We start from the raw sequence: 27,546 nt of genomic DNA, 5'->3' as shown, positions 1-27,546 counted from the left end.
GAGGGCGGTACTATTTCAATGACCTGTTAACTTTACACAGAGCACTGTGAAGAAAAGAGAACACAGATGCGTCCAGCGACTAGAATGTCACTGCACCGACACCCTGTAGGCCCCAAAGACTGGTGCCCCTTTCGGTATTTCTTTATTCGATTGAAAGTAGACAATCCGAACACTTAGATCAAACTCTCACAAAGCTGTCCAAACTTGGCGAGGGCTGAAAACGCAGGTTTCTGACGTGATTTTGGCAGCATAACGGCGCCAGAATCCCTGTAGGTCAAATGTACCTGTCTAGGAGATTCCCTCGCAATTTAGAGGCTTTCTGGTGAGCTGTAACAGAAATTCAGTGTGCTGTAATTCCCTGTTTTGCCACTACCAGGTGCCCAAAGCCCTCTCTAAGCATGCCAAGGCCTTCCCGAGGCTCCCCTGGTGTTCCCTTGTAGTTTAGGTGCGAAACCCTAAACCTGCAGAAAAACACAATAGGCTGTAATTCTCTGTTTTGGATCGTTTTTAGCGGAGCGAACACGTCTACGCGTGTCCCAAGGGCTCCCGCACGCAATGGGACAGTTTCTTTGTAAATTGGACGAGTTTTCACGCTATAAAACTCTCCGAATCCGCAATCTTTCACGATGGAAATTGTGCGTACTTGTGTGGGATTAGCAATTAGCTAATCCGGTTCTTGTTCAGAAGGCTCTTGCTGTGGCAAATGCGCATAAAACCCTCAGAACTGTACATGATCATCTGAGTAGCCCAACTAGTGGGGCATTACCATATGTGCAAAAGGGGAGAGAGAGATGCGCAAGAGAAGATCATCGCGCTACATGAGACAAAGGAGAAGGCAAGCTTTCCATTAAAGCTGTGAACCTGCGCCAACTACTCACACACACAGTGTAGGTTACTTGTAGCAAAAATTAGCCTCCACTCTCAAAATGGGCGTCCCCTCTTGTGATGAGAGTCTCTAGAAGTCTCTGTTGACTTGCAGGTTGCTCTCCTAGTTCCATGTGTCGAGTTTACCCCTTTGGAGGTAATTCCCTAGTTCTCACCAACTTATAAAGTTGTAAGTGACTTGTCGAGTGGCCCAGACGCACACAGGCTTCCATACTCATTAGAATTCAATGCTAACTGGCCCGACGAGTCCCAGACCGACCTAGACTCCTGATGTAAGAAACGTGTTCGGCCGCAGCCGTTTCACACTGGCCATGCAATGCCCACTTCCCTCTTTCAAGGGTTCTGGGGAAAACAAGTAAAAAGAAAATAAATACAAATATGTAGTACATATTTAAAGAAGGCAACAGTAAAAATACACCTCTTGGTGAGAGATTAACTAATCCTTATTGCGATCATGTCCATAGACTCTCAAGATGAAATGCTGCATTCATTGCGTCTTTCAAACCTGAACTTGAACACAATCACATGTTAGAGTACTCATCAATCAGAATCATTTTGGGAATTCCCATGTCGAAGTACTTCTTTCATAAAGTCATCCAGCAGAATACTGTCAGCCTATGAGTATACTTGAAATATAAAGGAAAATCAATGACTTTATTCCATCTGAGTAGTCTGTGACAAAAGAGTGGAGTGACTCCCCTTTTGTGCAGTCCCGTCTGCACCAGATTCAACCCTGTTGATCCATGGGATCTCTCGGAATAGTCGAAGCTAGACCGAAAACCTCAAGGTAAAGTTCCAATATCTGAGGAGTATTTGCTAGGTCCTCCTCCTCCATCCACTTCGCATAAGAACTGTCGTTCACTTTACCTTTCTCCCGTTGTGAGCGAGTATCTGTTGTGGAACGAGAGTCTCCTTGCTCTCTTCTACTTCAGGTTGCTCCTCAGGCTTCCTGTCGACTGGCACCTCACCCTTGAAAGGTTTCAAGAGACTCACATGAAAAGCATTGTGAATATTTCAAGTTTCTGGCAACTTCAGTCTGAAGGATACATCACTTACCTTCTCTTGAATCTGGAAAGGGCCAAAGTACCACATTTTTAGCTTTCGAAAAAGTTGCTCCTTTCCCTTTAGTTTTCTTAGGTGTGCCTTCTCAAACCATAAGAGCACCCAATCTTCTTCTTGCAGCTGCAAGTCGCATCGAATCTTGTCAGCTGCCTTCTTATGCCGGGTTTGAGGCTTCTCAAGAGCCTCGTGCACCTTGGCAAAAGCAATATCAAGATCTTGATCATACCGATCCGCTTCAAAAATCGTATCGTGGGTTTGGGGAATTTTGTGACCTACCAGTTGATTCCCTCGTGCCCTGGGACGTGTGAGTAGCTTCACTAGATTCCCTTGTCCATTGACATGTCAGTCTCAATCATCGGAACCCTGAGACGCACTATCATCTGATCCCCTTTCTCCGAAATCCTCTGATGAACTTGCATGTGGTTCCCTTAGTTCGTTAGAACCTTCTGATGTGCTACCATCTGAATCTCCATAATTCTGTGATGAGCTATCATCTAGTTCCCCCGATTCATTCTTTTCACCGGCAGACTCTTGCCCTGTTGAGGTGGATACTGTTCTGTCCGTAGGATAAGTCAATGAGCCGGCATGCGTTCCAAATCGTTGCTTAGCATGTTGCATAAGTCTTTGAATAGAGTCAGACTTCTGGTTTAGACAACAATCTCGAATCTCTTTTAGCAAACCACAACAAAACCACTCAATCCCTGGTCTTTCAAAGTAATCTTTAGAAACAAAGACACTAGCAAATAAGTATCCCAAAACCTCTGACAGTAGTCATCTTGTCATTTTCAAGTTATGCCAAGCCGTGATGACATCTCGTGCATATTCATATGATATCCAAGTTGACGTGAAAATTGTCTTGAAATTTTAATCATGTCGCAAGTGCTTCTCTGCGTAACAACAGAGTAGACCACCATGTCTATACAATTCCTTTCAAGTAAGATGCCGCCTTTCGCACCCTAGAGTGTTCTGTGAGCCGTCCTTTAGAGAAGGCGACGTCAAACTGTTGTACAAACTCAAGGGCTCGATGGGTGTCCCGGTGGCCTGAAAACGTCTCAATCCTGACGGCCTGACTCCCTTCCTTGAACTCCTTGGTTTTATTGTTGATCTGTTCACTGTCAAAAGAGGACGAGCTCTCCTCCTCTGAACTACTAGATGGCCCTCCATGCCTTCTAGACCTTTTCAAAAAATCTTCTTCAAAAAAAAATATTGTCTTTGGTGCTTAGAAAGCGAGGAACCTTAGCACCCTCGAATACTTCAAATGGTGCCTTCCCCGTTTGTTGTTGTAGGCAAACTCCATCAAGGGAAAATACTTTTCCCATTAAGTCTTCTGATCCAAAATATAAATCCAAAACCATTGAATTGGCTATCTGAAATTTCCCATCCGTCTGCGGGTGGAACAAGGACGAGAACTGCAACCATGTGCCAATGTTCTCCCAGATTGCCCTCCAAAATAAACTAGTAAACTGGGGATCTCTGTCTACAACAATGGACTCAAGCATGCCATATATTCAAAAAATCTGTGAGAAAAACAGTTTCGCCAAATGATCGGGCTTAACTGTCTTGTCTACCGGAATGAAGTGGGTTTGTTTACTGAATCTATCGATGACTGTCCAAATGCCATCATGCTCACTTTGAGTCTTGGGAAGATAAAAATTAAAATCCATGGCAATGTTTTCCCAAGGACAGGAGGGTATGGGTAAAGACTGTAGAAATCCTGGTGCCTTATGCCTGTCAAACTTGACCTTTTGGCATACTAAGCAAACTTGTCCACATCCTTTTTGAGCCTCGGCCAATAAAAGTAACGATCAACACCCTTCAAGGTGGTATCTATGCCGCGGTGGGTGGAAAAAGGTGGACAATGGCACTCTGTCAAAACCCTCAAAAAAGGTTGTGTAACACACATTGTTTTCCACATCAAATAGCCGTCCCGTATGGATTAGCCTGCAACTGTCTCTCCACTCTGTATCCAGTGAAAGATATCTGCAAATCAGGATCTGTGGCGTTGGGATCTACCATATCCTCGAAGCTTTGATGATGTATCACGGAATTGGTCAGAACCAAGGGCTGTCTAGATAATGCATATGCCACTCATCTGCTTTCCCGGAAGTTGCTTTTGCGACAAGTAGCGTAACTCTGATGGTTGTGAAGACGGTAAAGTCAACTCCGACTAAATAGTGTCCACTACGTAAGAGCATGGGTAACTGTCAAAAGCTCTTTCTCATAAATCTGTGCAACCAAGTCAAAACGTAAAAACATCCTTCTCTTGTAAGCTATGACATGACCTTGCATCAAGACTCCTCCAAACTGCAACCACATGCATCACCGTCAACGTCAAAGGGATTTTGCAAGTCTGGTAAAGTCAATACTGTTCCGATTGTTTGTCAACTTTTTCTTGAGAGTGTGAAAGGTTGCAATCTTTGATTGGCCCCAAGTAGAAGGAACCCCTTTTTGAATCAACACATGTCACGTGACACATCCAACCCTATGTGTCCGTGGACAAGCTACAACACGAAAAGGGTTCAATCAGTCCAGTTAGTCTAGATTTAGAAGTGTTCTGGCACTTTTGTGAGTCTGTTCGCAGACCGTGCATGCCCAGACACTTAGTGTAGATGCATATCCTTTGGTTGCACATAGCATGATCATAAGCATTTCCATCAGAATCCATCAGAATCTTTCAGGGGAATTTTGCAGTGCATTTAGTCTATTTTTCCTATTTTTGACATTTTTCACTTATTATTTTTAAGTGACTTTTGTTGGAAAGTAGATAGGGCAAATTGAGTAAGTTTGTATATAAGCAAACCTAAACTAGCACTAGTTGGCAGAAGAGGCAGCAGGAGCACCATTGCTCAACAGGCAACTTCTCAGCAAGAACCTTGGTGGCATTTTTCTCCTCCAAGCAAGATTCCCCATCTCCTAGTGTTTTTCATGCAAGCAACCTTCGCCACTGATCCCAAGCATTGGGGTTTTCAGCACTCAGCAGACCATCGCCATCAAGCTCAGCAAATCTGTCGTCAGAAGCCCTACCGTTTCCAGATTTGCAGCCCGAGCCCATAGCGTTTTTCAGCCCTAAAGACCAGCAGATTTCAGCCCTAAACATCAGCAGATTTCAGCCCTAAAGACCAGCAGATTTCAGCCTTTGAACCCTTAAGACCAACAGATTTCAGCCCTCAAGGACCAGCCCATACCAGCGTTTTTGGTGCCAGACAATTTCAGCCATCAACGTTTTTGGGACAGCAGCAAGTCAGCCTCAGTTTTCAGGTAGTAGCGTTTTTGAACAGCAGTACAAAAGCTTCAGTTTTCAGCCCGCGGCTCTCCCTTCCATAAGAACAAAAGGAACCTTGAGCACAGTTCGGAGCACTCATCTCGAGAAAGAACAACATTCATTCCGCAGCACCTAACATTGGTATCAGAGCTTTGGCAGTGTTCTGTATCACTCAAGGAAAGAACCACAAGAATCACAAGAATTTTTTTTTGCTTGTTGCGGTCGCACGAACCCAAGTTCACCTGGGCATGTCGATTCCTAATCGTGTTTTTGAAGAGTGACAAGAATCCCAAGAAAGAAGGGCTTGTCCAGCCTCCCCTTGTGCCTCTTTTCACTCGTTGAGAGCGGACCGTGCACTTAGCGGCCGGCCAATCGACGTGAGGTGGGAAAAAGCAACCTTGGTGTGAGCGCAAGGCCGCCAAGGGGTGCGCCCGCGGAAAAGAGCAGAACTCGGGTGAAGAGAAGATTCTTCTCTAACACAGATTGCAAGTGAAAGAAGAACCTCAAGGACTCAAGAACCCAAGAACCCCAAGACCCGCAAGAACCCAAGTTCCTCGTGAACTTAAGAATCCAAGACCACAAGAATCCACAAGAACCCAAGACTTCAGTAGTTGGTCATCACCCGAAGCGGAATGGATACTTCGTATAAGGTGATGAGCATGAGAGAGGTGACAAAGAATTTTCCCCACTAGGAGATTTTTTCGAGACTCCCTCTTCCCCATCTACGTGAAGGATTGCGCTAACTCCTATGGAGGCTTTGGACCAGATGTTTATGGAAAGGAAGTTAGAACGCGAAGCAAGACAAGCAGAAAGAATGGCAGAATTTGATCGTGAATGCAAAGAAAGAAAAGCAGAAATAGATCGCAGTCATGCAGAAAGAAAAGCAGAAAGAGAAGTAGAAAGAAAGGCAGTCATAGAGCGTGAGCATGAGCAAGCGCGACACATGCAAGAGTTGTTGCGACTCTTTTCTCAAGTGCAGGCACAAATGCAAGAGATTCAGGAGACGGAGACTCTCTGTCTCTTCTTCTTCAAAGCATGACTTATAGGATTTGCATGATGATGATGATTTTGATTACAATGACAAGCATGATGATCAAGATGTGATTTCTCACAAGCATGATGATTTGCATGATGATCAAGATGTGATTTCTCACAAGAGCTGCATGAAGAAGATGTGATTGTTCACAAGAAGGATGATGTGTTAGTTGATACTTTTTCTAGCAAAGCTAACCTCGTTACAGATTCGATCAATCACGAAGGATCGATCTTGTCTGTTGAGCCTAGGTCCAAAGAACCTCTTCAAGAAGAACCGATCTTGGCTCTCAAGCCTAGGTCCAAAGAACCCTCACAGGAAGTATTATTTGTTCGCATGATTGGTCAACACGCATTGTACGAGTGTTTCATTCGTGATCGTTTTCTGTATTATCGTCAGCATCTTTATGTGATCCCTTTAACTAGGCATGACAGATTGTACGTTAAGCACGTTTCAGTCATGAATGAGCACGAATGTATGCGAATTATTCATGAAAAGCTGAAAAGTATGCATTCAAGGAAGTCACATTCCATGTCTCTTCCTTGGCATGACACATTTGTAGAAAGAGCACGTGACAATATGAGCACCAAGCATGGGCATTTCCGTTGTGGATTGCCACAGTTGATTGCTTTAGATTAGAAGAGAAAGATTCGATCTCATTGTTTGCGTGTGTGTGGTGAACGGTTTGGCACTCCGTCTCTTTGTTCATCTACAGACTACATTGCATGCACAAGATTTTTTCCATTCACTTTACACGGAATAGGTATGTTCATGGTTTTGTGTTGGAAATGGTTTCAGGAATTTTCAGCCATGGAGGTTCTTGAAGAAGGAAGAAGCATGACTCTCGACGAAGTTGAAGCATCGAAGGAGCCTCAGAAGACTTTGTGTCGCTTTTGGCGCGGCCCAAAGAAGCAAGCATTGCAGACCTTTATGAAGTTCAAGTACCGCACGACCTACACATCAGAGTGGGCAGGCGAAGAGTCCCTTCTAGGATTTCGGATACTATTGGCGATCTCTCTCGACGCCATACAGTTCGGTACCGGTACCTCATACAGTTCGGTACCAATACCTCACTTTGAAAAGGAGGGGATGTCACGTGACACATCCAACCCTATGTGTCCGTGGACAAGCTACAACACGACAAGGGTTCAGTCAGTCTAGATTTAGAAGTGTTCTAGCACTTTTGTGAGTCTGTTCGCAGACCGTGTATGCCCAGACACTTAGTGTAGATGCATATCCTCTGGTTGCACACATCATGATCATAAGCATTCCCATCAAAATCCATCAGAATCTTTCAGGGGAATTTTCCAGTGCATTTAGCCTATTTTCCCTATTTTTGACATTTTTCACTTATTATTTTTAAGTGACTTTTGTTGGAAAGTAGGTAGGGCAAATTGAGTAAGTTTGTATATAAGCAAACCTAGACTAGCACTAATTGGCAGAAGAGGCAGCAGGAGCACCATTGCTCAACAGGCAACTTCTCAGCAAGAACCTTGGTGGCGTTTTTCTCCTCCAAGCAAGATCCCCCATCTCCTAGCGTTTTTAAAACAAGCAACCTTCGCCATAGATCCCAAGCATTGGCGTTTTCAGCACTCAGCAGACCATCGCCATCAAGCTCAGCAAATCTGTCGCCAGCAGCCCTAGCGTTTCCAGATTTGCAGCCTCAACCCATAGCGTTTTTCAGCCCTAGAGACCAACAGATTTCAGCCCTAAGGATCAACAGATTTCAGCCCTAAAGACCAGCAGATTTCAGCCTTTGAACCCTTAAGATCAACAGATTTCAGCCCGCAAGGACCAGTCCATACCAGCGTTTTTGGTGCCAGACAATTTCAGCCATCAGCGTTTTTGGGACAGCAGCAAGTCAGCCTCAGTTTTCAGCCAGAAGCGTTTTTGGACAGCAGTACAAAAGCTTCAGTTTTCAGCCCGAGAGTCGGTCTGGTCATCCCCGTCGTCGACATCGACCTAGCCTAGACTTGCATGAGTTACATGCATCCACTTTGTACCAGTTTGTGCAATCAATAGTAGACCACTCTCGCCGACGAGAGTGGGGCCTTCGGAGGAGCGTTTTACAACGTCTCTGGTGTCGTATTCTCTTCTCTCTCTATCTCTCAATCTCATACACTTGCACGCACAGTGTCCATTCACTTTGTTTGTGATCATTGCACTCTCTCATTAAGAACGAAAGGCTCTCCCTTCCATAAGAACAAAAGGAACCTTGAGCACAGTTCGGAGCACTCATCTTGAGAAAGAAAAACATTCATTCCGCTGCACCTTAAAACACATGCAAAGGAGAAGCTATCTTTGCAAATTTCCGAATGATCCGCCGATAATGTGGGCACAAGCCCAGAAAGCTTCGAACTTCATGAACATTCTTCAAATAAGGCCAATCACGATTAGTCTCAACTTTGGCCGGATTCATCTTTACCCCTTGTGTTGAGACAATATGTCCCTAGAAATGTATCTCAGACAAGAAAATCCGCTCTTTTTCGCATTAATAACCAATTTATGGTTCCGTAGTGCTTAGAAAACGTGCAACAGGTGGTGTTTGTGTTCTGCTTCATTCTTGGAGAAAACGATAATTTTGTCAAAGAAAGTGCCCACAAATGATCGGTACTCTCTGAAAATCCTATCCGTCATGCGGTTGAATGTAGCCGGAGCATTCGTAAGACCAAAAGGCATCACCAAGTATTCGTACAAACCAAAAGTCGTCCTGAAAGCTGTCTTGTAGACGTCTCCAGGTTCAATTCGGAAGTGATGATAACCACACTTCAGATCAATTCGGCAAGTAGAACCCTGAAGTTTGTCGAGTATATCATCGATCTTCGAAAGGGGAATATCTGTTCTGGTTCATTATTTCATCATGTTGGGCTCTGCTAGGTTGGTAAGATGGCTGGTTCGGTGGTGTACTATTGGGAATCAAATCAATCGTGTGATCAAGACGCGAAGGAGGCAACTCACCTGGTAAGCCCTCATAGAAACAGTCAGCCTAAGCTTGCAAAAAATCTTGTCGCTCCTTTTCGAGGTCAGACATATTTGACCTTTGTTCATCATTCATTTCTTTCAAGAAGATCAAATAAATAGAAGAAGCTGGATTTCATCAAGTGGGACGGACTCGCCTTACAGTTTTCTATCAAGTACAATCTCTTTGCCCTTCTCATTCTTCATAAGATGGATTTCCTTGCCCTATAATCAACCACGAGACTGTTCTTGGGGAACCAAGGGATTCCTCGGAGGACGTCACACCCTTCCAAAGGCATGATGGAAAAGTCCTCGTGCCCTAAATACCCCTGACAAGGCAAACATAGTTTGCCAATGACATGTGTAATGGCAACATCCCGTCCGGTTCCGCTAGAACAGCCTCGGCCTGTGGCCCCATTTCCTTGGGCGTAATTCCAAATCGAGCTACGAATTCGAGTAAGGTTGGCCTTGGCTTCTCCATCAAAGAAGATAAGGGTTTCCTGGTCTCGCACTTTGCCCCATGCTGTGCAAAGTTCGGTATTTTTGTTCATCTGATCAAGGTCTGTGGCCCCCACAAAATCTGGTAGTAGTCCTGCTTTCGTCTTTCCTTTTTCTCCGCGCTCGACTGCTACTCTGTAACTCTCTGGCTATAACCGGCCCGTACAACCTAGAGAGCGGTACTATTTCAATTACCTGTTAACTTTACACAGAGCACTGAGAAGGGAAGAGAACACAGTTGCGTCCAGCGACTAGAATGTCACTGCGCACACGAGACCGACACCCTGTAGGCCCCAAAGACTGGCGCCCCTTTCGGTATTTCTTTATTCAAATTAAGGTAGACGATCCGACCACTTAGCACAAGCTTTCACAAAGCTGTCCAAACCTGGCAAGGGCTGAAAACGCAGGTTTTCGACCGGATTTCGACAGCATAATGGCGCAAAAACCCTTGTAGGTCAAAAACACCTGTCTAGGACGGATTCCCTCAATATTTGGAAGCTTTCTGGTGAGCTGTCACAGAAATTCAGCGGGCTGTAATTCTCTGTTTTTCACTGCCGGGAGCCCAAAAGCTTGTACACGCATCCAAGGCTCTCACGAGGCTCCCCCGATGTTCCCTTGCAGTTTAGGTGCGAAACCCTAAACCTGCAGAAAAACACAGCAGGCTGTAATTCCCTGTTTCAGATTGTTTTTAGCGGAGCGAACACGCCTACGCGTGCCCCAAGGGCTCCCGCACGCAATGGGACAGTTCCCATGTGAATTGGATGAGTTTTCACGCGAGAAAACTCTCCAAACTCGCAATCTTTCGTGATGGAACTGTGCGTACCTGTGGGGGATTAGCAATTAGCTAATCCGGTTCCTGTTCAGAAGGCTCTTGCCTTGGCAAATGCGCATAAACCCCCAGAACTGTACATAGGTCAAATGAGAAGCCCACTAGTGGGGCATAACATACTGTACGTAGGGGAGAAAGAGAGCAGTATGTAGCGTGCGGGGCATCACTCCCGTCACCATACTGTGCATAGAGGGCAAGGTAAGCATTCCATAGCTTCTGTACCTGCTACAATCCAGTTGAGGCTGAAAATGGCGCCCCCTTTGTTGATATGCAGCTGGTTTTTGCCTCCCAGAGTGGCAGAATCGCTCACAGGATGACAAGTCGCCCAGTTTCCGAGTTTGGGCTTTCCCTGCTAAAAATATCGCAACTGGTGCGTCAGTTGACTTGGCAGCAGAGCAATAAAATGTTCCCCTTGTCATTCCAGAGCTAATGACGCGAACATATTTTCCGGTCAAAAATAGCAGTTCCCTAAATTTTAGGAGATGCTTCCATGGCGTCCCTATCGGTCTCCTGACCATCATTGAAGACTACCATTTGACCAACATCTACAATGTGGGTTAATTTACTGGCCCCTTTCAACTTATAAAGTTGCAGTGACTTGACGAGTGGCCCAGATTCCAGTTTGGCGCACACGAGCTTCCATACTCATCAGAATTCAGTGCTAACTGGCCCGGGCAGTCCCTGTTTGACGGACTTAAATCCTCGATGTGAGAAACCCATTTGGCTGTAGCCGTTTCACACTGGCCAAGCAATGTCCACTTGCACCTTTTCAAGGGTTTTGGGACAAACAAGTAAAAATAAAATAAATATATCTAATACTTATTTACGGAAGGCAACAAGAAAAATACATCTCCTGGTGACACACCCCACCCTTGAAATACTGCAAGCGACCTCGCTTGCATGCCAATAATACATGCAGATATCTCTTGATATCACATATATTCTATGATGGGAATCCAAGATATACATGCTTCCGGAAATGTAGCGTTGGACGATTAAACAATCCCACCAACCTGGCTACGACACATATATCAAGCATAGAAGTCTTCTAGTGTACTCTTGAGCACAAACTTCTCTAGCTAGTAGATACAATTGCTTAACTATTCTCTTGAGCATCATGAACCATGCTCTTGCCTTGCTCCAAAAAGGCTGCATCAAGTCACTGTGGGTTCCATTTGAAAGGCTTCAAGATACAATTGCAATAGCTGAGGTGAATCAAGCAATTTAGACTCTTCCATCCATTTGGCATCTAATGATGGATAGTTCTTGAACTTCACCAAATAGCGTCTTGCAACCTTTCCTCTAACCTTTCTTTCTTTATGTGCCAATATCTGTTCAGGATCAAGGATTTCATCCAATTCTTCCACTTCGGGTTGTTCCTCATCAAGCATATTCTCTGGCACATCACCAACAAAGGGCCTTAGAAGGCTGACATGAAAAGCATTATGTATTTTCCAGCCTTCTGGTAGCTTTAACCTGTAAGCTACATCGCTGATCTTTTCTGAAATCTGAAAAGGACCATAATATCGCATACTGAGCTTAGGAAACAAGCGTTCCTTGCCTTTCCTTTTCCTTAACCCGGCCTTTTCAAAGCGCAAAAGTACCCAATCACCAAGTGAAAATACAAGTTCACGACGGTGACGATCAGCAGCTTTCTTTTGCTTAGCCTGAGTCTTCTCAAGAGCAATCTTTATCTTCCTGTATGTTTCATCCATATCTTGCACATACTTGTCTGCCTCAAATATCTTGTCCTTAGTCTGCAAAATGGGTGGGACTTTCTTTCCTCCTTCCACTATCTCAAATGGTGCCTTACCTGTTCATGTATGCACAGTGTTATTGTAAGCATATTCAACCAATGGGAGATGGTGTTCCCAAGTTGCCTTGTGCTCTGAGACATAACATTTGAGTAGGTCCAAGATAGTAGAATTTGCCTCTTCTGACTGTCCATCAGTTTGCGGATGAAACGAAGAAGAGAACTTGAGCGTAGTGCCCATGTTCTCAAACAATGCCTTCCAGAAAAGACTCGTCATACGTGGATCCCTGTCACTGACAATTGACTGAGGCATCCCATGATATTTAAAGATATTGCTCATGAATATCTTGACCATGTGTTGTGGCTTTATCTTCTTCCTAACAGGAATGAAATGGGCCTGCTTACTGAACCTACAAATGATAGTCCAAATCCCATCATTTCCTGTTTGCGTCCTTGGAAGATCAAAGATAAAGTCCATTGCTATACTTTCCCATGGCCTATCAGGGATCGGCAATGGCTGCAACAATCCCGGTTGCTTTTGTCTATCAAATTTGACTTTTTGGCATACTAAGCATGATCTTACAAATGTGTCAACATCTTGACGCAAAGCTGGCCAATAGAAGAATGCCTCAACCCCTTTCACTGTCGCATCAATTCCACGATGCCCAGCATAAGGTGGAGCATGAATTTCCATCAAAATCTTTGGCCGTAACTGTTTAGTAACGCATAACTTTCCATGCATCATGAGAAAGTCATTCTTAAGCATATAGTGCTCATGATGTTGCCCATCAACAAGCTGGTCATAGATCCTTGCAAAATCTGAATCTTCAGCATATTGTGTCTTCATTTTGTCTAGTTCACAATGGTACGGAATTGACACTGCTGAAATTTGGGGCTTTCGTGACAACGCATCAGCCACCACGTTCTTTTTCCCTTGCACATGCACAATCTGAAAATGGAACATTGACAAGATGTTTGCCCATCGCATGTGCTTCTCAGACAACTTCGTCTGTGTAAGAAAATATCGCAAGGTTTGATGATCCGTTTGGACAACAAAATCAGCCCCTAGCAAATAGTGTTTCCAACTAGTGAGAGCATGAATTACTGCCAGCAATTCTTTCTCATAGACTTCCTTTTAGTCTTCAAAAGAATTCTACTCTCATATGCGACTACTCGGCCATTCTGCATTAGAACTGCACCAAGACTATGGCCACACGCATCACATTGAACCACAAAAGGTTTAGAAAGATCTGGCAAAATAATTACCGGATCTGAAGTCAGCTTCTCTTTCAATGGTTTGAACGCTAAAATTTCCTTGGCTGTCCACTTGAAAGTAACTCCTTTTCCTTGCAGTGCATGGAGTGGAGAAGCAATCTCAGCAAAATTTCGGATGAACCTCCTGTAATAGGAACATAAGCCTAGAAAGCTTCGAATGTCATGTACGGACTTCAAGTCTGGCCATGACCTAATTGCTTCCACTTTAGCGGGATCCATGTGTACCCCATCCTTTGAAACAATGTGCCCAAGGAAGTGAATCTCTTGCAAAAAGAATTCACTCTTCTTCGCATTAATGAGTAGCCTGTTCTTACGTAACTCATTGAAAACTGCAGTCAAGTGATCCCTATGCTCCTCTTCAGACTTTGAGTAGACAATCATGTCATCAAAGAAGGTACCCACGAAGTTTCTATGTGGTCTAAAAATTCTGTCCATCATTCTATTAAATGTGGTAGGAGCATTTGTGAGACCAAATGGCATGACAAGAAACTCATAGAGACCAAATGTTGTCCTGAACGTAGTCTTATGGACATCTTCTGGTCTAATGCGTATCTGATGATACCCGCTCTTTAGGTCTATTCTTGTAAACAATGACGCTCCCTCAAGCCGATCAAGAATGTCATCTATCCTCGGTATGGGGAACCTGTTCTTGATGGTATTCTTATTCAAGGCGCGATAGTCAATGCACATGCGCCATGAACCATCCTTCTTCTGCACTAAGAGTACAGGCGAACAAAAAGGGGATGAACTGGGCTGAATCAGCCCCTTCTCTAAAAGCTCGTTGACCTGACCCATAATCTCTTTCTACTGGGCTGCACTAACCCTGTATGGTGGTCTATTCGATGGACTAGAACCTGACACAAGATCTATAGTATGATCCTCAGGTCTCTCAGGAGGTAACTCCCCTGGCAAAGAGTTCGAAAAACAATCACTGAAACCACTCAAAAAAGTTGACCTGCCTTTATCTAAGGTAGACAAATTAGATACAACTTGAGGTACTTCTTTTGCAAAGATCAAGTACTCAGAAAGATGATTCTTTATTACAGATGAAATAGCAGAAGCAGAAACAACTGGAACAGACTCGCCTTTAAGCTTTACATCAAGGACATGAGTCTTTCCTCTATGTACAAGGGTAATCTTTTTGTTGTAAGTATCCACCATAGCATGCAACCTGTAACACCATGGGATACCCAATAACACATCACAGCCTTCAAGCGGCATAATATGAAATTCTTCCGCATCCACATAGCTCTGAATGTGCAGACGAAGTTTTCCCAGAATGGGAGTAACAGGCTCTGAATGTCCTGGGCATGCCAAACCTGCTTCCCCTGTCATACCCATCTCCTCTGCACGAATGCCCAACTTTGATGCCAATTCTGGTGATATGAAATTTGCACGGGCTCCTGGATCAAAGAAAACCAGCACTGTCTGGTCTCTAACTTTGCCCCAAGCTCTGCACAGCTCCGTGGCATCTGTGTTTGGCTGATCTCCAACCAAATCTGGAACAAGTCCTGCACTCGGCTTTGGCTTCTTACCTTTATGGTCTGACTTGTCATCCTTATCCTGTGACTTCTTCTGTGGGCACTCATTTGCAAAGTGTCCTTCCTGTTCACAAATGTAGCTTTTCTTGGCCTCCCTAAGAGCTTTCCTTTCTTGAAAAATTTTGCCAGAAAAATGCCTTTTTTGTCCTTGTCCTCGTTCCGAAGAAGATTTAGACTGCTTCTTGGACATATCAGCTTCTTCAGTGGAGGGCTTCTTTGTGGGAGGCTCAGAAGGCTTTGCTGCAACATTGCCCTTGGCTGAAAACTGTTTGCCCTGGGACCCTTTCTTGTGGCTATTAAATCCATCGGAATCTCTCTTCGACAGATTGCTGGCCACTCTTGCATTCTCTATCAACTGAAACATATTCATGACAGTAGTCTTTGTGCAGTAGTCCCTGATTTTCTTGGGCAATCCGCAACAGTACTTCTCAATCTGTTCTGACAATGGCACAAACCTGTAAGAGGTGACTGGCAACAGTGCGGCCCAAAACTGTTTATTGTACTCTTCCAAATTCGCACACTGTTTAGCATTCAACTCGTGCCATTCTGTCATCACATCCACTTCAAAAGTGTTTGTCAACCATGCAGGCGCAAAAAGCTGTTTGAATTGGACCCACGTTGTTGGGGCTTGACCCTGGTTCAACAATGCGGTCCACCATTGAAGCGCATTCCCTTTCAAGAAAGTGGCAGCCTTGCGTATCTTTGAAGATTCCGTGAAGTTGCCTCCAGCATAAGCTGCATCGAACTGCTGTATGAAGGTCAAAGCCTTTAATTGGTCCTCAGTTCCTCTGAAAGTTTCAAACTTCACTCCCTGCCCACCTTCCTTGTAATCCTTAGGCTGACTCAAAGGAGCCACATTATCATAAACAGGTGCCTGTAACAGTGGTGCTCCATGAGTGTTCATTCCAGCACTCGCATCAATTGTTTTCCCTGTCATATCTGCATTTTGTACGTATGGCTGCGAAAAACCAGCCATACCAAATTGTGTTCCAGGCACTCGAAACTAGCCATAGGCACCCTGAAAACCTGGTTGGACACCCATATTCGCATACATAGGGTTACCCATGCCTGTTTGCATTGTCCCGAACACATTCCCTGGCATATAGCCTGTGGAAGGTCCAGCCATAGCTTGAAACACTGAACCACCTCCAAAATAACCAGGATAAGTATTAGGTAATGGAAGGGTCTGACGCATAGCCCGTTCATTGCTCCCTTGACCATTCACAAACGGTTCCTGTCCAGCTAAAGCAAGTTGCTTTGGATCATTGGACACCGCTAGTTGCTCAACCACATGGGCTTTCCCTCGAGCATCATGAGTCCTCTGCGCATTGGAAATCTCATTTTCCTGCAACGGCTCAGTCATGCCCTGTGTAGGAGGCTGAAAACCCTGTGTTGGAGCCTGTAAGAATTCCTGCATCCTTGGGTTGTTAGCCAACTGCTGAAACATGTCCATGCAACAATGCAGTTGAGTTCTAAACAACGTGTCCTCTTCTTGAAGAGTTGAAGGAATTTTCTCTGTGCCATGTGAGGAAGATCCCTCTTCAGGTACTTGGTCTCTCTTCTCTGCCATATCGACAAGCTCTGTGTTGCTTTCACCCACAACAATCCACGCTGCACTTTTTGAAGAAAAAGTGACTATCCCGTCGATGGAACCATATAACCGGCCCGTACAACGTAGAGGGCGGTACTATTTCAATTACCTGTTAACTTTACACAGAGCACTGAGAAGGGAAGAGAACACAGTTGCGTCCAGCGACTAGAATGTCACTGCGCACACGAGACCGACACCCTGTAGGCCCCAAAGACTGGCGCCCCTTTCGGTATTTCTTTATTCAAATTAAGGTAGACGATCCGACCACTTAGCACAAGCTTTCACAAAGCTGTCCAAACTTGGCGAGGGCTGAAAACGCAGGTTTTCGACCGGATTTCGACAGCATAACGGCGCAAAAACCCCTGTAGGTCAAAAACACCTGTTTAGGACGGATTCCCTCGATATTTGGAAGCTTTCTGGCGAGCTGTCATAGAAATTAAGCGGGCTGTAATTCTCTGTTTTTCACTGCCAGGAGCCCAAAAGCCTGTACACGCATCCCAAGGCTCTCACGAGGCTCCCCCGATGTTCCCTTGCAGTTTAGGTGCGAAACCCTAAACCTGCAGAAAAACACAGCAGGCTGTAATTCCCTGTTTTGGATCGTTTTTAGCGGAGCGAACACGCCTACGCGTGTCCCAAGGGCTCCCGCACGCAATGGGACAGTTCCCGTGTGAATTGGACGAGTTTTCACGCGAGAAAACTCTCCAAACTCGCAATCTTTCGTGATGGAACTGTGCGTACCTGTGGGGGATTAGCAATTAGCTAATCCGGTTCCTGTTCAGAAGGCTCTTGCCTTGGCAAACGCGCATAAACCGCCAGAACTGTACATAGGTCAAATGAGAAGCCCACTAGTGGGGCATAACATACTGTACGTAGGGGAGAAAGAGAGCAGTATGTAGCGTGCGGGGCATCACTCCCATCACCATACTGTGCATAGAGGGCAAGGTAAGCATTCCATAGCTTCTGTACTTGCTACAATCCAGTTGAGGCTGAAAATGGCGCCCCCTTTGTTGATATGCAGCTCGTTTTTGCCTCCCAGAGTGGCAGAATCGCTCACAGGCTGACACGTCGCCCAGTTTCCGAGTTTGGGCTTTCCCTGCTAAAAATATCGCAACTGGTGCGTCAGTTGACTTGGCAGCAGAGCAATAAAATGTTCCCCTTGTCATTCTAGAGCTAATGACGCGAACACATTTTCCGGTCAAAAATAGCAGTTCCCTAAATTTTAGGAGATGCTTCCATGGCGTCCCTATCGGTCTCCTGACCATCATTGAAGACTACCATTTGACCAACATCTACAATGTGAGTTAATTTACTGGCCCCTTTCAACTTATAAAGTTGCAGTGACTTGACGAGTGGCCCAGATTCCAGTTTGGCGCACAGAATTCAGTGCTAACTGGCCCGGGCAGTCCCTGTTTGACGGACCTAAATCCCCGATGTGAGAAACCCATTTGGCTGTAGCCGTTTCACACTGGCCATGCAATGTCCACTTGCACCTTTTCAAGGGTTTTGGGACAAACAAGTAAAAATAAAATAAATATATCTAATACTTATTTACGGAAGGCAACAGGAAAAATACCCCTCCTGGTGACACTGGCTTATCTTCTGGTGGTCCTTTGGTTCATCTTCTTTTCAAGTCTGTTCAGCTCTTGCTATGAGTACAGGTTTTCTGCACTCGTCTGTCCTTTCAGCTTTCCTCCTGACCTAAGACGAGAATCATTGACCTCACGCCATCTTGAGTAAATTTCATCAACGGGGTAATTCTTCAGTTGTTTCGCAAATCTCGGGTCTTTGGAATACTTGATCAATCTTTTCACACATATGCCAACTTGCAATTGACGTTTGTACTACGTTCCGGCAAACTTTTTTGCCAAGAATTTGTCCAAATCTTCATTCTTTTCTTCCGTTCGTGCGCCGAATTTCAACTTTTCTTTGCCTACCCGCCCGGAAGTGTTATCTCTGTCACATTCTCCACGAGAACCCATGTGTAGTCTGGAGTTCTCTATGGCTTATGCCGTGTAAGACAGAGTGATGAAGACGACAGCGTGCCCGATGCACGATGTACGAAGGGTGGGAGTGCCTAATAAGTCCGGGTCAGGGCACGGAGCTTCTTTCACAGAAAAATTGTGTGCGTTGCAAAAAGGATTAGATCCTCCGTAGAAGAAGAATCTTTTTGAGCTTTGATACCACAAAAACAGGCTTGGACACTCTAGGCGTGAAATCAATAGCAACTGACGAACAGAAACTTCAAAATCAGTGAACTTTGAGAGAGAGAGAGAGAGAGAGAGAGAGAGAGAGAGAGAGAGAGAGAGAGAGAGAGAGAGAGAGAGAGAGAGAGAAATGAAATGAAATGTTATATTAACGTCTTCAAAATGCCAAAGTGACCTATGAGACCAGAAAGTTACAATGTGGTGGATCTGATACAAAGTCAAAGTAACAAACTAACTAACAACATAACAAAACAAAACAAAACAAAAAATACTATGGGATCCTAGACTGGTCGATGTGAACTAAGCGAAAGGGGCAGCTTGCTGAGATAGCTAAATCACAGGAGATCTAGCATCGGGCGCTGGCGGATCTCATCAATCTCCTCCATGGGCAGTAGTGTTGTTAGGTGCAGCGGAATGAATGTTGTATTTTCTCAAGATTAGTGATCTTTATTGCTCAAGGTTCGTTTTAGTTCTTAGGGAAAGAGAGAGATTTCCGTCTTATGGAGAGTGCTATGATCACGAACAAAGTGAGTGGATTGTGCGTGCAAGTGAATGAGAGTGAGAGAAGGAGAGAGAAGAGATACGACACCCGAGAGGTTGTAAAACCCTCCTCCGAAGGCCCCACTCTCGTCAGCTAGAGTGGTCTATTCTTTGATTGCACAAAGGTGTACAATGCGTATGCAATGGACTATGCAACTTGGTCTATGCCGATGACGACGACGATGGCTGAAATCTGAGATCTTCTAATTGCTGAATTTTGGGACTGTTTCGGTGGCTGAAAATGACTGTTTTGGCTGCGTTTTCTTGGCTGAAAAATGAGGTTTCTTAGGGCTGAAAACTGATGGTCTTTACGGGCTGAATCTGCTACACTTTAGGTGAATGATGCCGGTCTTAATTTGCTGCTGAAATCCAAAAACGCCAGGGGCTGAAATTGGTCCTTCTGTCGCCGGGGTTCTACAAACGGAATCCTGGTAGGGACTCTTCACCGGCCCACTCTGATGTGTGGGTTGTGCGGTACTTGAACTTCATAAAGGTCTGCAACGCTTGCTTCTCTGGGCCGCGCCGAAAGCGACACAAAGTCTTCTGAATCTCCTTTCTTGCTTCAACTTCGTCTAGAGTCCTGCTTCTTTCGTCTTCAAGAATCTCCATGGCTGAAAATTCCTGAAACCATCTGCAACACAAAACCATGAACATACCCATTCCATGTAAAATGAAGGAAAAACATATTGTCTTCTTTAAAGACTGTGTATGCAATGTAGATGAACATAGAGACGGAGTGACAACCCGTTCATCAAACACATGCAAACAATGCGATCGAATCTTTTCTGTTTGATCAAAATCAATCAACTGTGGCAAATCACAATGGAAATGCCCATGCTTGGTGCTCATACAATCATGTGCTCTTTCGGAAACTGTGTCATGCCAAGGAAGAAACATGGAATGTGACTTCTTGACATACAAACTTTTCAACTTTTCCTGAACTATCCGCATACATTCGTGCTCATCCATGATAGAAACGTGCTCAACATACAGTATGTCATGCCTAGGAAAAGGGATCACATAACGATGCTGACTAAAATACAGGAAACCGTCACGAATGAAACAATCGAACAATGCGTGCGTATTAATCATGCGAACACATAATACTTCCTGTGATGGTTCTTTGGACCAAGGCTAGAGAGCCAAGATCGCTTCGTCCGGATCTATCGAATCTTCTTGTGGGGGATCTGTGGACCTCGACTCGAAAGCCAAGATCGATTCTTCATGATTGATCGAATCTGCAACGAGGTTAGTTTCGCTAGAAAAAGCATCCACTAACACCTCATCCTTGTGAACAATCACATCTCCTTCATGCAACTCATCATGCTTGTGAGAAATCACATCTTGATCTTGCAAATCATCATGCTTGTCATTGGCATCCAAATCATCATGCTTAGAAATATCATTCAAATCATCATGCTTATCTTTGTCATCCAAATCCTGTGTGTCATGCTTTGGAGAAGAAGAGACTGAGAGAGTCTCCTTTCCCCAAATCTCTTGCATCTGTGCCTGAACTTGAGAATAGAGTCGCCAAAACTCTTTGTTTTGTCGGTCGCTTTGTTCTTGTATTGCTTTTCTTTCTGCTTCTCTTTCTGCTTTGTCTTTTGCGTGCCTACGATCCATTTCTGCTTTTCTTTCTGCGTGTCTGCGTTCCATTTCTGCTTTTGTTTCTTTGCATTCACGATCAAATTCTGTCATTCTTTTTGCATTTCTTGCTTCGCGTTCTAACTTCCTTTCCATAAACATCTGGTTCAAAGCCTCCATAGGAGTTAGTGCAATCCTTGACGTAGATGGGGAAGGGGGAGGGTCGGAAAAACCTCCTGGTGGGGAAAATTCTTCTTCGCCTCTCTCATGCTCATCACCTCCTAGCGAAGTATCCATTCCGCTTCGAGTGATGACCATTCTGAAGTCGTGGGTTCTTGTGGGTTCTCAAGTCTACGAGGGACTTGGGTTCTTGAGGTTTTCTTTCGCTTGCAAATCGCGTTGGAGAAGGATCTTCTCTTCACCCGAGTTCTACTCTTTTCTGCGGGCGCACCCCTTGGCGGGCTTGCGCTCACTCCAAGGTTTCTTTTTCCCACCTCACGTCGATTGGCCGGCCGCTAAGTGCACGGTCCGCTCTCAATGAGTGAAAAGAGACACAAGGGGAGGCTGGACAAACCCTTCTTTCTTGGGAATCCTATCACTCTTCAATAAAACACGATTAGGAATCGCCACGCCCAAGTAAACTTGGGTTCGTGCGATCGCAACAAGCAAAAAAATTCTTGTGGTTCTTGTGGTTCTTTCCTTGAGTAATGTAGAACACTTCCAAAGCTCTGATACCAATGTTAGGTGCAGCGGAATGAATGTTGTATTTTCTCAAGATTAGTGATCTTTATTGCTCAAGGTTCCTTTTAGTTCTTAGGGAAAGAGAGAGCTTTCCGTCTTATGGAGAGTGCTATGATCACGAACAAAGTGAGTGGATTGTGCGTGCAAGTGAATGAGACTGAGAGAAGGAGAGAGAAGAGATACGACACCCGAGAGGTTGTAAAACCCTCCTCCGAAGGCCCCACTCTCGTCGGCGAGAGTGGTCTATTCTTTGATTGCACAAAGGTGTACAATGCGTATGCAATGGACTATGCAACTTGGTCTATGCCGATGACGATGACGATGACGCCGACGACGACGACGACGATGATGGCTGAAATTTGAGATCTTCTAATTGCTGAATTTCGGGACTGTTTCGGTGGCTGAAAATGACTGTTTTGGCTGCGTTTTCTTGGCTGAAAAATGAGGTTTCTTAGGGCTGAAAACTGATGGTCTTTACGGGCTGAATCTGCTACACTTTAGGTGAATGATGCCGGTCTTAATTTGCTGCTGAAATCCAAAAACGCCAGGGGCTGAAATTGGTCCTTCTGTCGCCGGGGTTCTGCAAATGCAAAAACGCTAGGCTGATCTGGTGTGTCGTGATGATGCCGGGGCTGATCTGCTGTGCACAAATCGCCGGGGCTGATCTGATGCAAAAACGCTAGGTCTTCTGTGGAGAAAATGCCAGAGTAGTCGCGGGGGTTGGTCTTGCTGAGAAGTTGCCTGTTGAGCAAGGTGCTCCTGGTGCCTCTTCTGCCAGGAAGTGTGAACTTTGGTTTGCTTATATATTAACTTAGCAAAATTGCCCTACCTACTTTTGTTGGAAAGTCACGTAAAAATAACCAATAAATAGGAAAATAGGCTAAATGCACTGGAAAATTCCCCTAACTGATGCTAATGGATTCTGATGGGAATTCCGATGATCATGCTGTGTGCAACCGGAGGATATGCATCTATGCTAAGTGACTGGACATGCACGGTCTACGAATAGACTCACAAAAGTGCCAGATCACTGCTAATCTAGACTTGACTGAACTGACTGAACCCTGATCATGCTGTAGCTTGTCCACTGACACATAGGGTTGGGATGTGTCACGTGACAAGTCTGACCGGGCGTCGTGCATGCTTGGCCAGAGTGGTCGGAAGCTTCTGATGAAGCCTCCGTCGATGCTGTGTAGTCCTCCGCAGTCGTGGGCGCCTGGATTTTCCCAGCTCACTCGCTCGGTCGACCAGTGTGCCTCTGGTGTGAGACGAAAGTGAGCTCTGCTGTGGTAGTAGCTCCTGCGGCTGTCCAGTGTCTGCTCTGAAGAAATCTGTGATCCGACTCTGAGACTGGCTAGCCTCTCCACTCATCAGGCTATCTCTGTGTCTGCGAAGCTCGAGCAAGAACAAACCCAAGTATCTCTGATCCTCATATTCCATGACTCTGGAGAGTGGTCCAAAACCCTCTCTGAACAAGCAATGGAAGCGGCCTCGTATCTTGTAGTAGACAGGGCAGCGGCATGTGTAGTGCAACTCTGTCTCAGGCTCCATGTCACACAAGGGGCAAGTCTTGGCCTCTGCTGGTACTCTGCTCTCTCCCAGTCTCAATCCGTAGCTGGTGAGAAGATGTGCGTAACTGGCCAATAGCACATCTTATCCCATGAGACAAGTGGGTGTCCATGTATCTTAGTCTCGTCACAAAACCATCCTCCGTAAGTTGGAGAAGATGCTCTCTATAGAAAGTCATCTTCGTGCCGAGCTCCTGCGCCGGTTGTATCCATGTCCTCCTGGTGTCTAGCTGGGTCAGGTCTTGACGGATGAGCATGGTGATCTCGGACTGTGTAAGAGTGAGACATGGTGCATCCAATGAGTACTGGAAGGGTGGCAACCTGTCTATGCTGAACCCATGCGCTTGAAACCATGATGTCATCTCCCCATACCAACACGCTGTATCTCCCTGCATGGCTAACTATCGAGAGGACTCAAGTGCAATGCGAGCATATCTGTCTCTAGGAAGTTCCCACATGCGGTGTATGAAGGAGACTGATCTGGTGAGCGCCTCAACCACTAATGGGGGGGCCGCTAGCTCTGCTCGGATAATGGCATGTGGTACTGATGCCTTGGCTCTAATGAGCCGCGAGATCATAGAGATCAGAGGTTTCTCCATGCTCCCCCATCCATCGGTGTGACCCGACCCCCCGTGATGATCCAATGAAGGTCCCCATATCTCAGCTCCATAGAGCAATGCAGAAGCCACCAAGGTGTCAAAGAGCCAAAGCTTCGTCCTAGGCTCCTGAAACTGAACTTGTGAACACATCCTCTCCAATCTACCCAATGCTGTACGGGCTCTAGTCAATCTGGTCTCTATTGCTCTCCTGAGTGAGAATGCCGGTCCGCTAAAAACCACTCCAAGGGAAGTGTAAGCATATGTGTACTCCACAGTCTTCTGGCCATATGTGAATGTAGGTGCTGACCTCCTGATCCACTGTGGGGTGGTATTAAACACCATAACCTTGGTTTTACCAAGGTTGACAGACAAACGACTTTCATGGGCAAACCTATGCAAAGCATCCAAGTGACGTTGCATCCCCTCCAGAGATTCGGAGATCAACACAATATCATCAGCATATAACAAAAGTGGGATCCATGTCCTGCCAGCTGTGCACCTCTTATCACCATCGCTCTCAATGTAGTTAGAAACCTCATCTACATACATACCGAATAGAGTAGGAGAGAGCGGGCAACCCTGCTTCACCCCAATAGTGGAGTGAGCCCAACTACTGATTTGTACAATGCCATGATCCCCCAAATGAGCTCTGTGGGTACTCCCATCTCCTGTAGTCTGCGCATCAATCTAGCTGTGGGTACTGTGTCAAAGGCTTTGCCGAAGTCCACAAAGCTACAATAGATCCGTCTCCCATGAGATTTGCCCTCCTCGATGATGGCCCGGAGTGTCAAGATATGGTCAAGAGTAGAGAAGCCTCTCCTGAACTCTGCCTGCCCATCTGCATGTATTCCTTCCCTCTCTGCCCATCTACTCAACTGCTGCTCAAGAATGGATGCATACAACTGTGCCAGTGTGTGTCCAATCATGATAGTGCGATAATTCCCAGGCTCTGTAGGGTCTCCTGACTTGAAGATAGGTACAATAGTAGATAGGCTCCAAGTATCAGGAAAGCCCTCACACATGGCACGGTTAAACATAAGTGCTAGAAGCTCTGCTAGTAGATCTTTGGCGTGTATGAAATGCTCAGCCACCAGGCCATCATGATCATATGCTCTCCCAGTCCTCATCCTGTCAATGGCTTTCTTCACCATCTCAGCGGTGAAAAAAGCACATGTGTGTGGGCATGGATCGGGGGGGTCGGGAAGGGGCGACTGTCCAGGTATTGTGTACAAAGATGATGCGTACTGACCCCAGGTCTCTGTAGAGGTAACGGCGGGGGGGGGGGGGGGACTGCTCATGAAAGAGCCGCCACGCCTCACGCGAGTCCTGACTCAAGATAATTGGTACAGATCCTGCTCTAGTCGAGCCAAAAATGCCCTCTTCTTCCGCCGCTCCAGGCGTCGGAAGTCAATCTGTGACTGTCTGTGAGTGATGTCCCCCAAAAGTACCTCTCTGAAGTCTAGCTCTAGTCTTGCGGCACTCCTCATCATACCAGCTGTTCTGAGGCATGCTCCCTGAACGGCGTCTTTGCTCAGGCTGGGTGTGTGGGTATGCCTCTGCTGCTGCATCATGTAATGTCTGTGTCAGTATAGTAGTAAGCTCCTCCAGTGGTCGCCCAACCAACTTCGGCAATGAAGATTATACAATGGGGGCAAGGTGGCGCTGATATACTCACCTCAACAAATTGCCCCACACAGATATTAAGTAAAATAAATACCTAAAAGCCAAAATAATTATCGGGATCACATTTGGCAGCTCACTTGAGATGTAAAAACTTTAACAAAGAAGGCTTCTCAGATTCTAATCCAATTCAAGTGCCCTTAACTAAAACTCTGTCACAGCAGACTCAAGTGGAGCATTGCCCAGCTTGTCGTAGTCAGAGCCATTATCTGCGATGTGGTATCTTTGTTGTTGCAACGGGCAATCTGGTGCATCATTGTATTTAACTGGATGAGGGGAAGCTTGAAGGACAACTGTTCCGAATTTCTCGTGGCGTTTATGAAGAGAGGACTGACGGGTGTGTTCTTGCATATAAACTGCATGTTGATGCTGCTGTAAACCCATGCAAGGCTTTCTCCTAGGTGTATGCCATAACTTTGGACTGAAGATATTGATATTCGAAAGCCTAGCTGATTCGAGTGCAAATTCCTTATTTCCCTTGCAGTACCTAATTTTGGGTTTTGCACACTCGAGATATTTCTTCCATTTTCCTCAGCCAAGTATCCTCTCCCATGTCCTTTTCTGTATTCCTCTTGTTTTCTGTATATCAATTTGCCCAGACATTTATGGGGTCCAGTACAGGAGAATGGTGGTGCATGTGAAGCTTTATATAGTAGTCTTTACATGGGCCTAGTTAGAATAACATAGAGCTAGGATGTGTATTAATTTGTGAAATTAGAAATTTATGCATTACTCAACCAATTATATTTGCTGATTTGGTTCTGCAGGTTTTATCATGTGAGTGCGCTTTTCCTGGAGAGATTGCTGTACATGCAGAGGTACTACATCTGGTTGGAACATTCTGAGAAACATGTTACCTAGAATAATTAGCTGACATAAAATAGTGTATTTAGGAGGGTCTCAGGGTTGCCAAGAAAACTAATATTTTTGACTGGATCTTAACTAGTTAGAAGTTCTGGGATGTACTAGGGTTGTTTAGACACTAATGTTAGGTAGTTTTTTTTTAAATACTGCTGTTAAGAATTTTTTGTTTCTTTGACAGCACTTACAACATATTATTCGAATTAATCCATCTACACTTCCCTTTGATGAGGTAATGTCGACTACCTAAGAAAAACGTTCTTTTGTTAAAGTCGATGAGCTGTCGCTAACATCTGCATAGTTTTCTTCTGAAAGATAATTAACTGCAACATTGGAAATCCCCATTCACTAGGACAGCAGCCGATTACCTTCTTCCGAGAGGTGGGCTAGTTAAGAATTGTACTACTTAGTTTCTCTTTGTGTTAGTGTTACTTATGCGTTTATGCTGCAGCTTTGTAGTTTACTTTTTGTTGTTATCCTTTTCAAAGCAACAAAGAAAGGTTTGTGCTGGTTTGAAGAGTTTTTATAATGCTTTCTTATGCGATGTATTCTATACATTTAGTTGTGTAGAATTTTACCATGATCACTCTATAGCGTTTTGGTAAATCCTGGCACCAGGTTTTTCTATATCGTAATCAGAAAAATTCGTTGATAAATGAAGTGTAGAAGTAACACTATCAAAAGCTGCTATGAAAAAGTGATGTCCTGATGACTGAGAGCCCCTTCATCGACTTCAAGGAGAAGCGTGGGCGTCCTCGACTGAATACACCCAAACAGCCGGTGTCAGCTTTCGGCTCATACACGCGCACTCATGGTGTGTCAACCTACACCCTGCAGCCTAGGCAACCAGCACCATCATCTCCCTTCAACGGTCAGGACAGGCGACCTGCTCCAGGTCCTCAGAGCCAGAGAGAAGGTATTTTATGACCCAATGCGACAGAGAACCCGCTGTTCCCGACTGGTCCAACCTCTGGTCTGTTTTCAGTGGATGCGAACTGAGGGCTTCTCTCACCTCAGTTTGTGGCTTGAATGCCTGTGGCAAATGCAAGGCGCGCACTGCCTGCTATACAAAACATGTCACA

At 45.2% G+C, this 27,546-nt stretch overlaps 1 protein-coding gene across 5 annotated transcripts in view; it reads left to right on the top strand.

Moving 5' to 3' along the window:
• Positions 1-27,546, top strand: part of LOC147433933 (alanine aminotransferase 2-like) — a 208,781-nt gene that overhangs the window by 13,409 nt on the left and 167,826 nt on the right. For all 5 annotated transcript variants that reach the window (XM_086490560.1, XM_086490557.1, XM_086490558.1 and 2 more), the window contains 3 exons: positions 26,371-26,421; positions 26,646-26,696; positions 26,780-26,845. In XM_086490560.1, the coding sequence (XP_086346686.1) occupies positions 26,371-26,421; positions 26,646-26,696; positions 26,780-26,845 (168 nt within the window). The remainder of the gene's footprint in view (positions 1-26,370; positions 26,422-26,645; positions 26,697-26,779; positions 26,846-27,546) is intronic.

Source organism: Adiantum capillus-veneris, chromosome 19, assembly GCF_014529385.1.
Source record: "Adiantum capillus-veneris isolate H3 chromosome 19, ASM1452938v2, whole genome shotgun sequence".
Classification (NCBI taxonomy): Eukaryota; Viridiplantae; Streptophyta; class Polypodiopsida; order Polypodiales; family Pteridaceae; genus Adiantum; species Adiantum capillus-veneris.
Note: the sequence above shows the minus strand (reverse complement) of the source record. Positions and strands in the feature narration are given on the sequence as shown.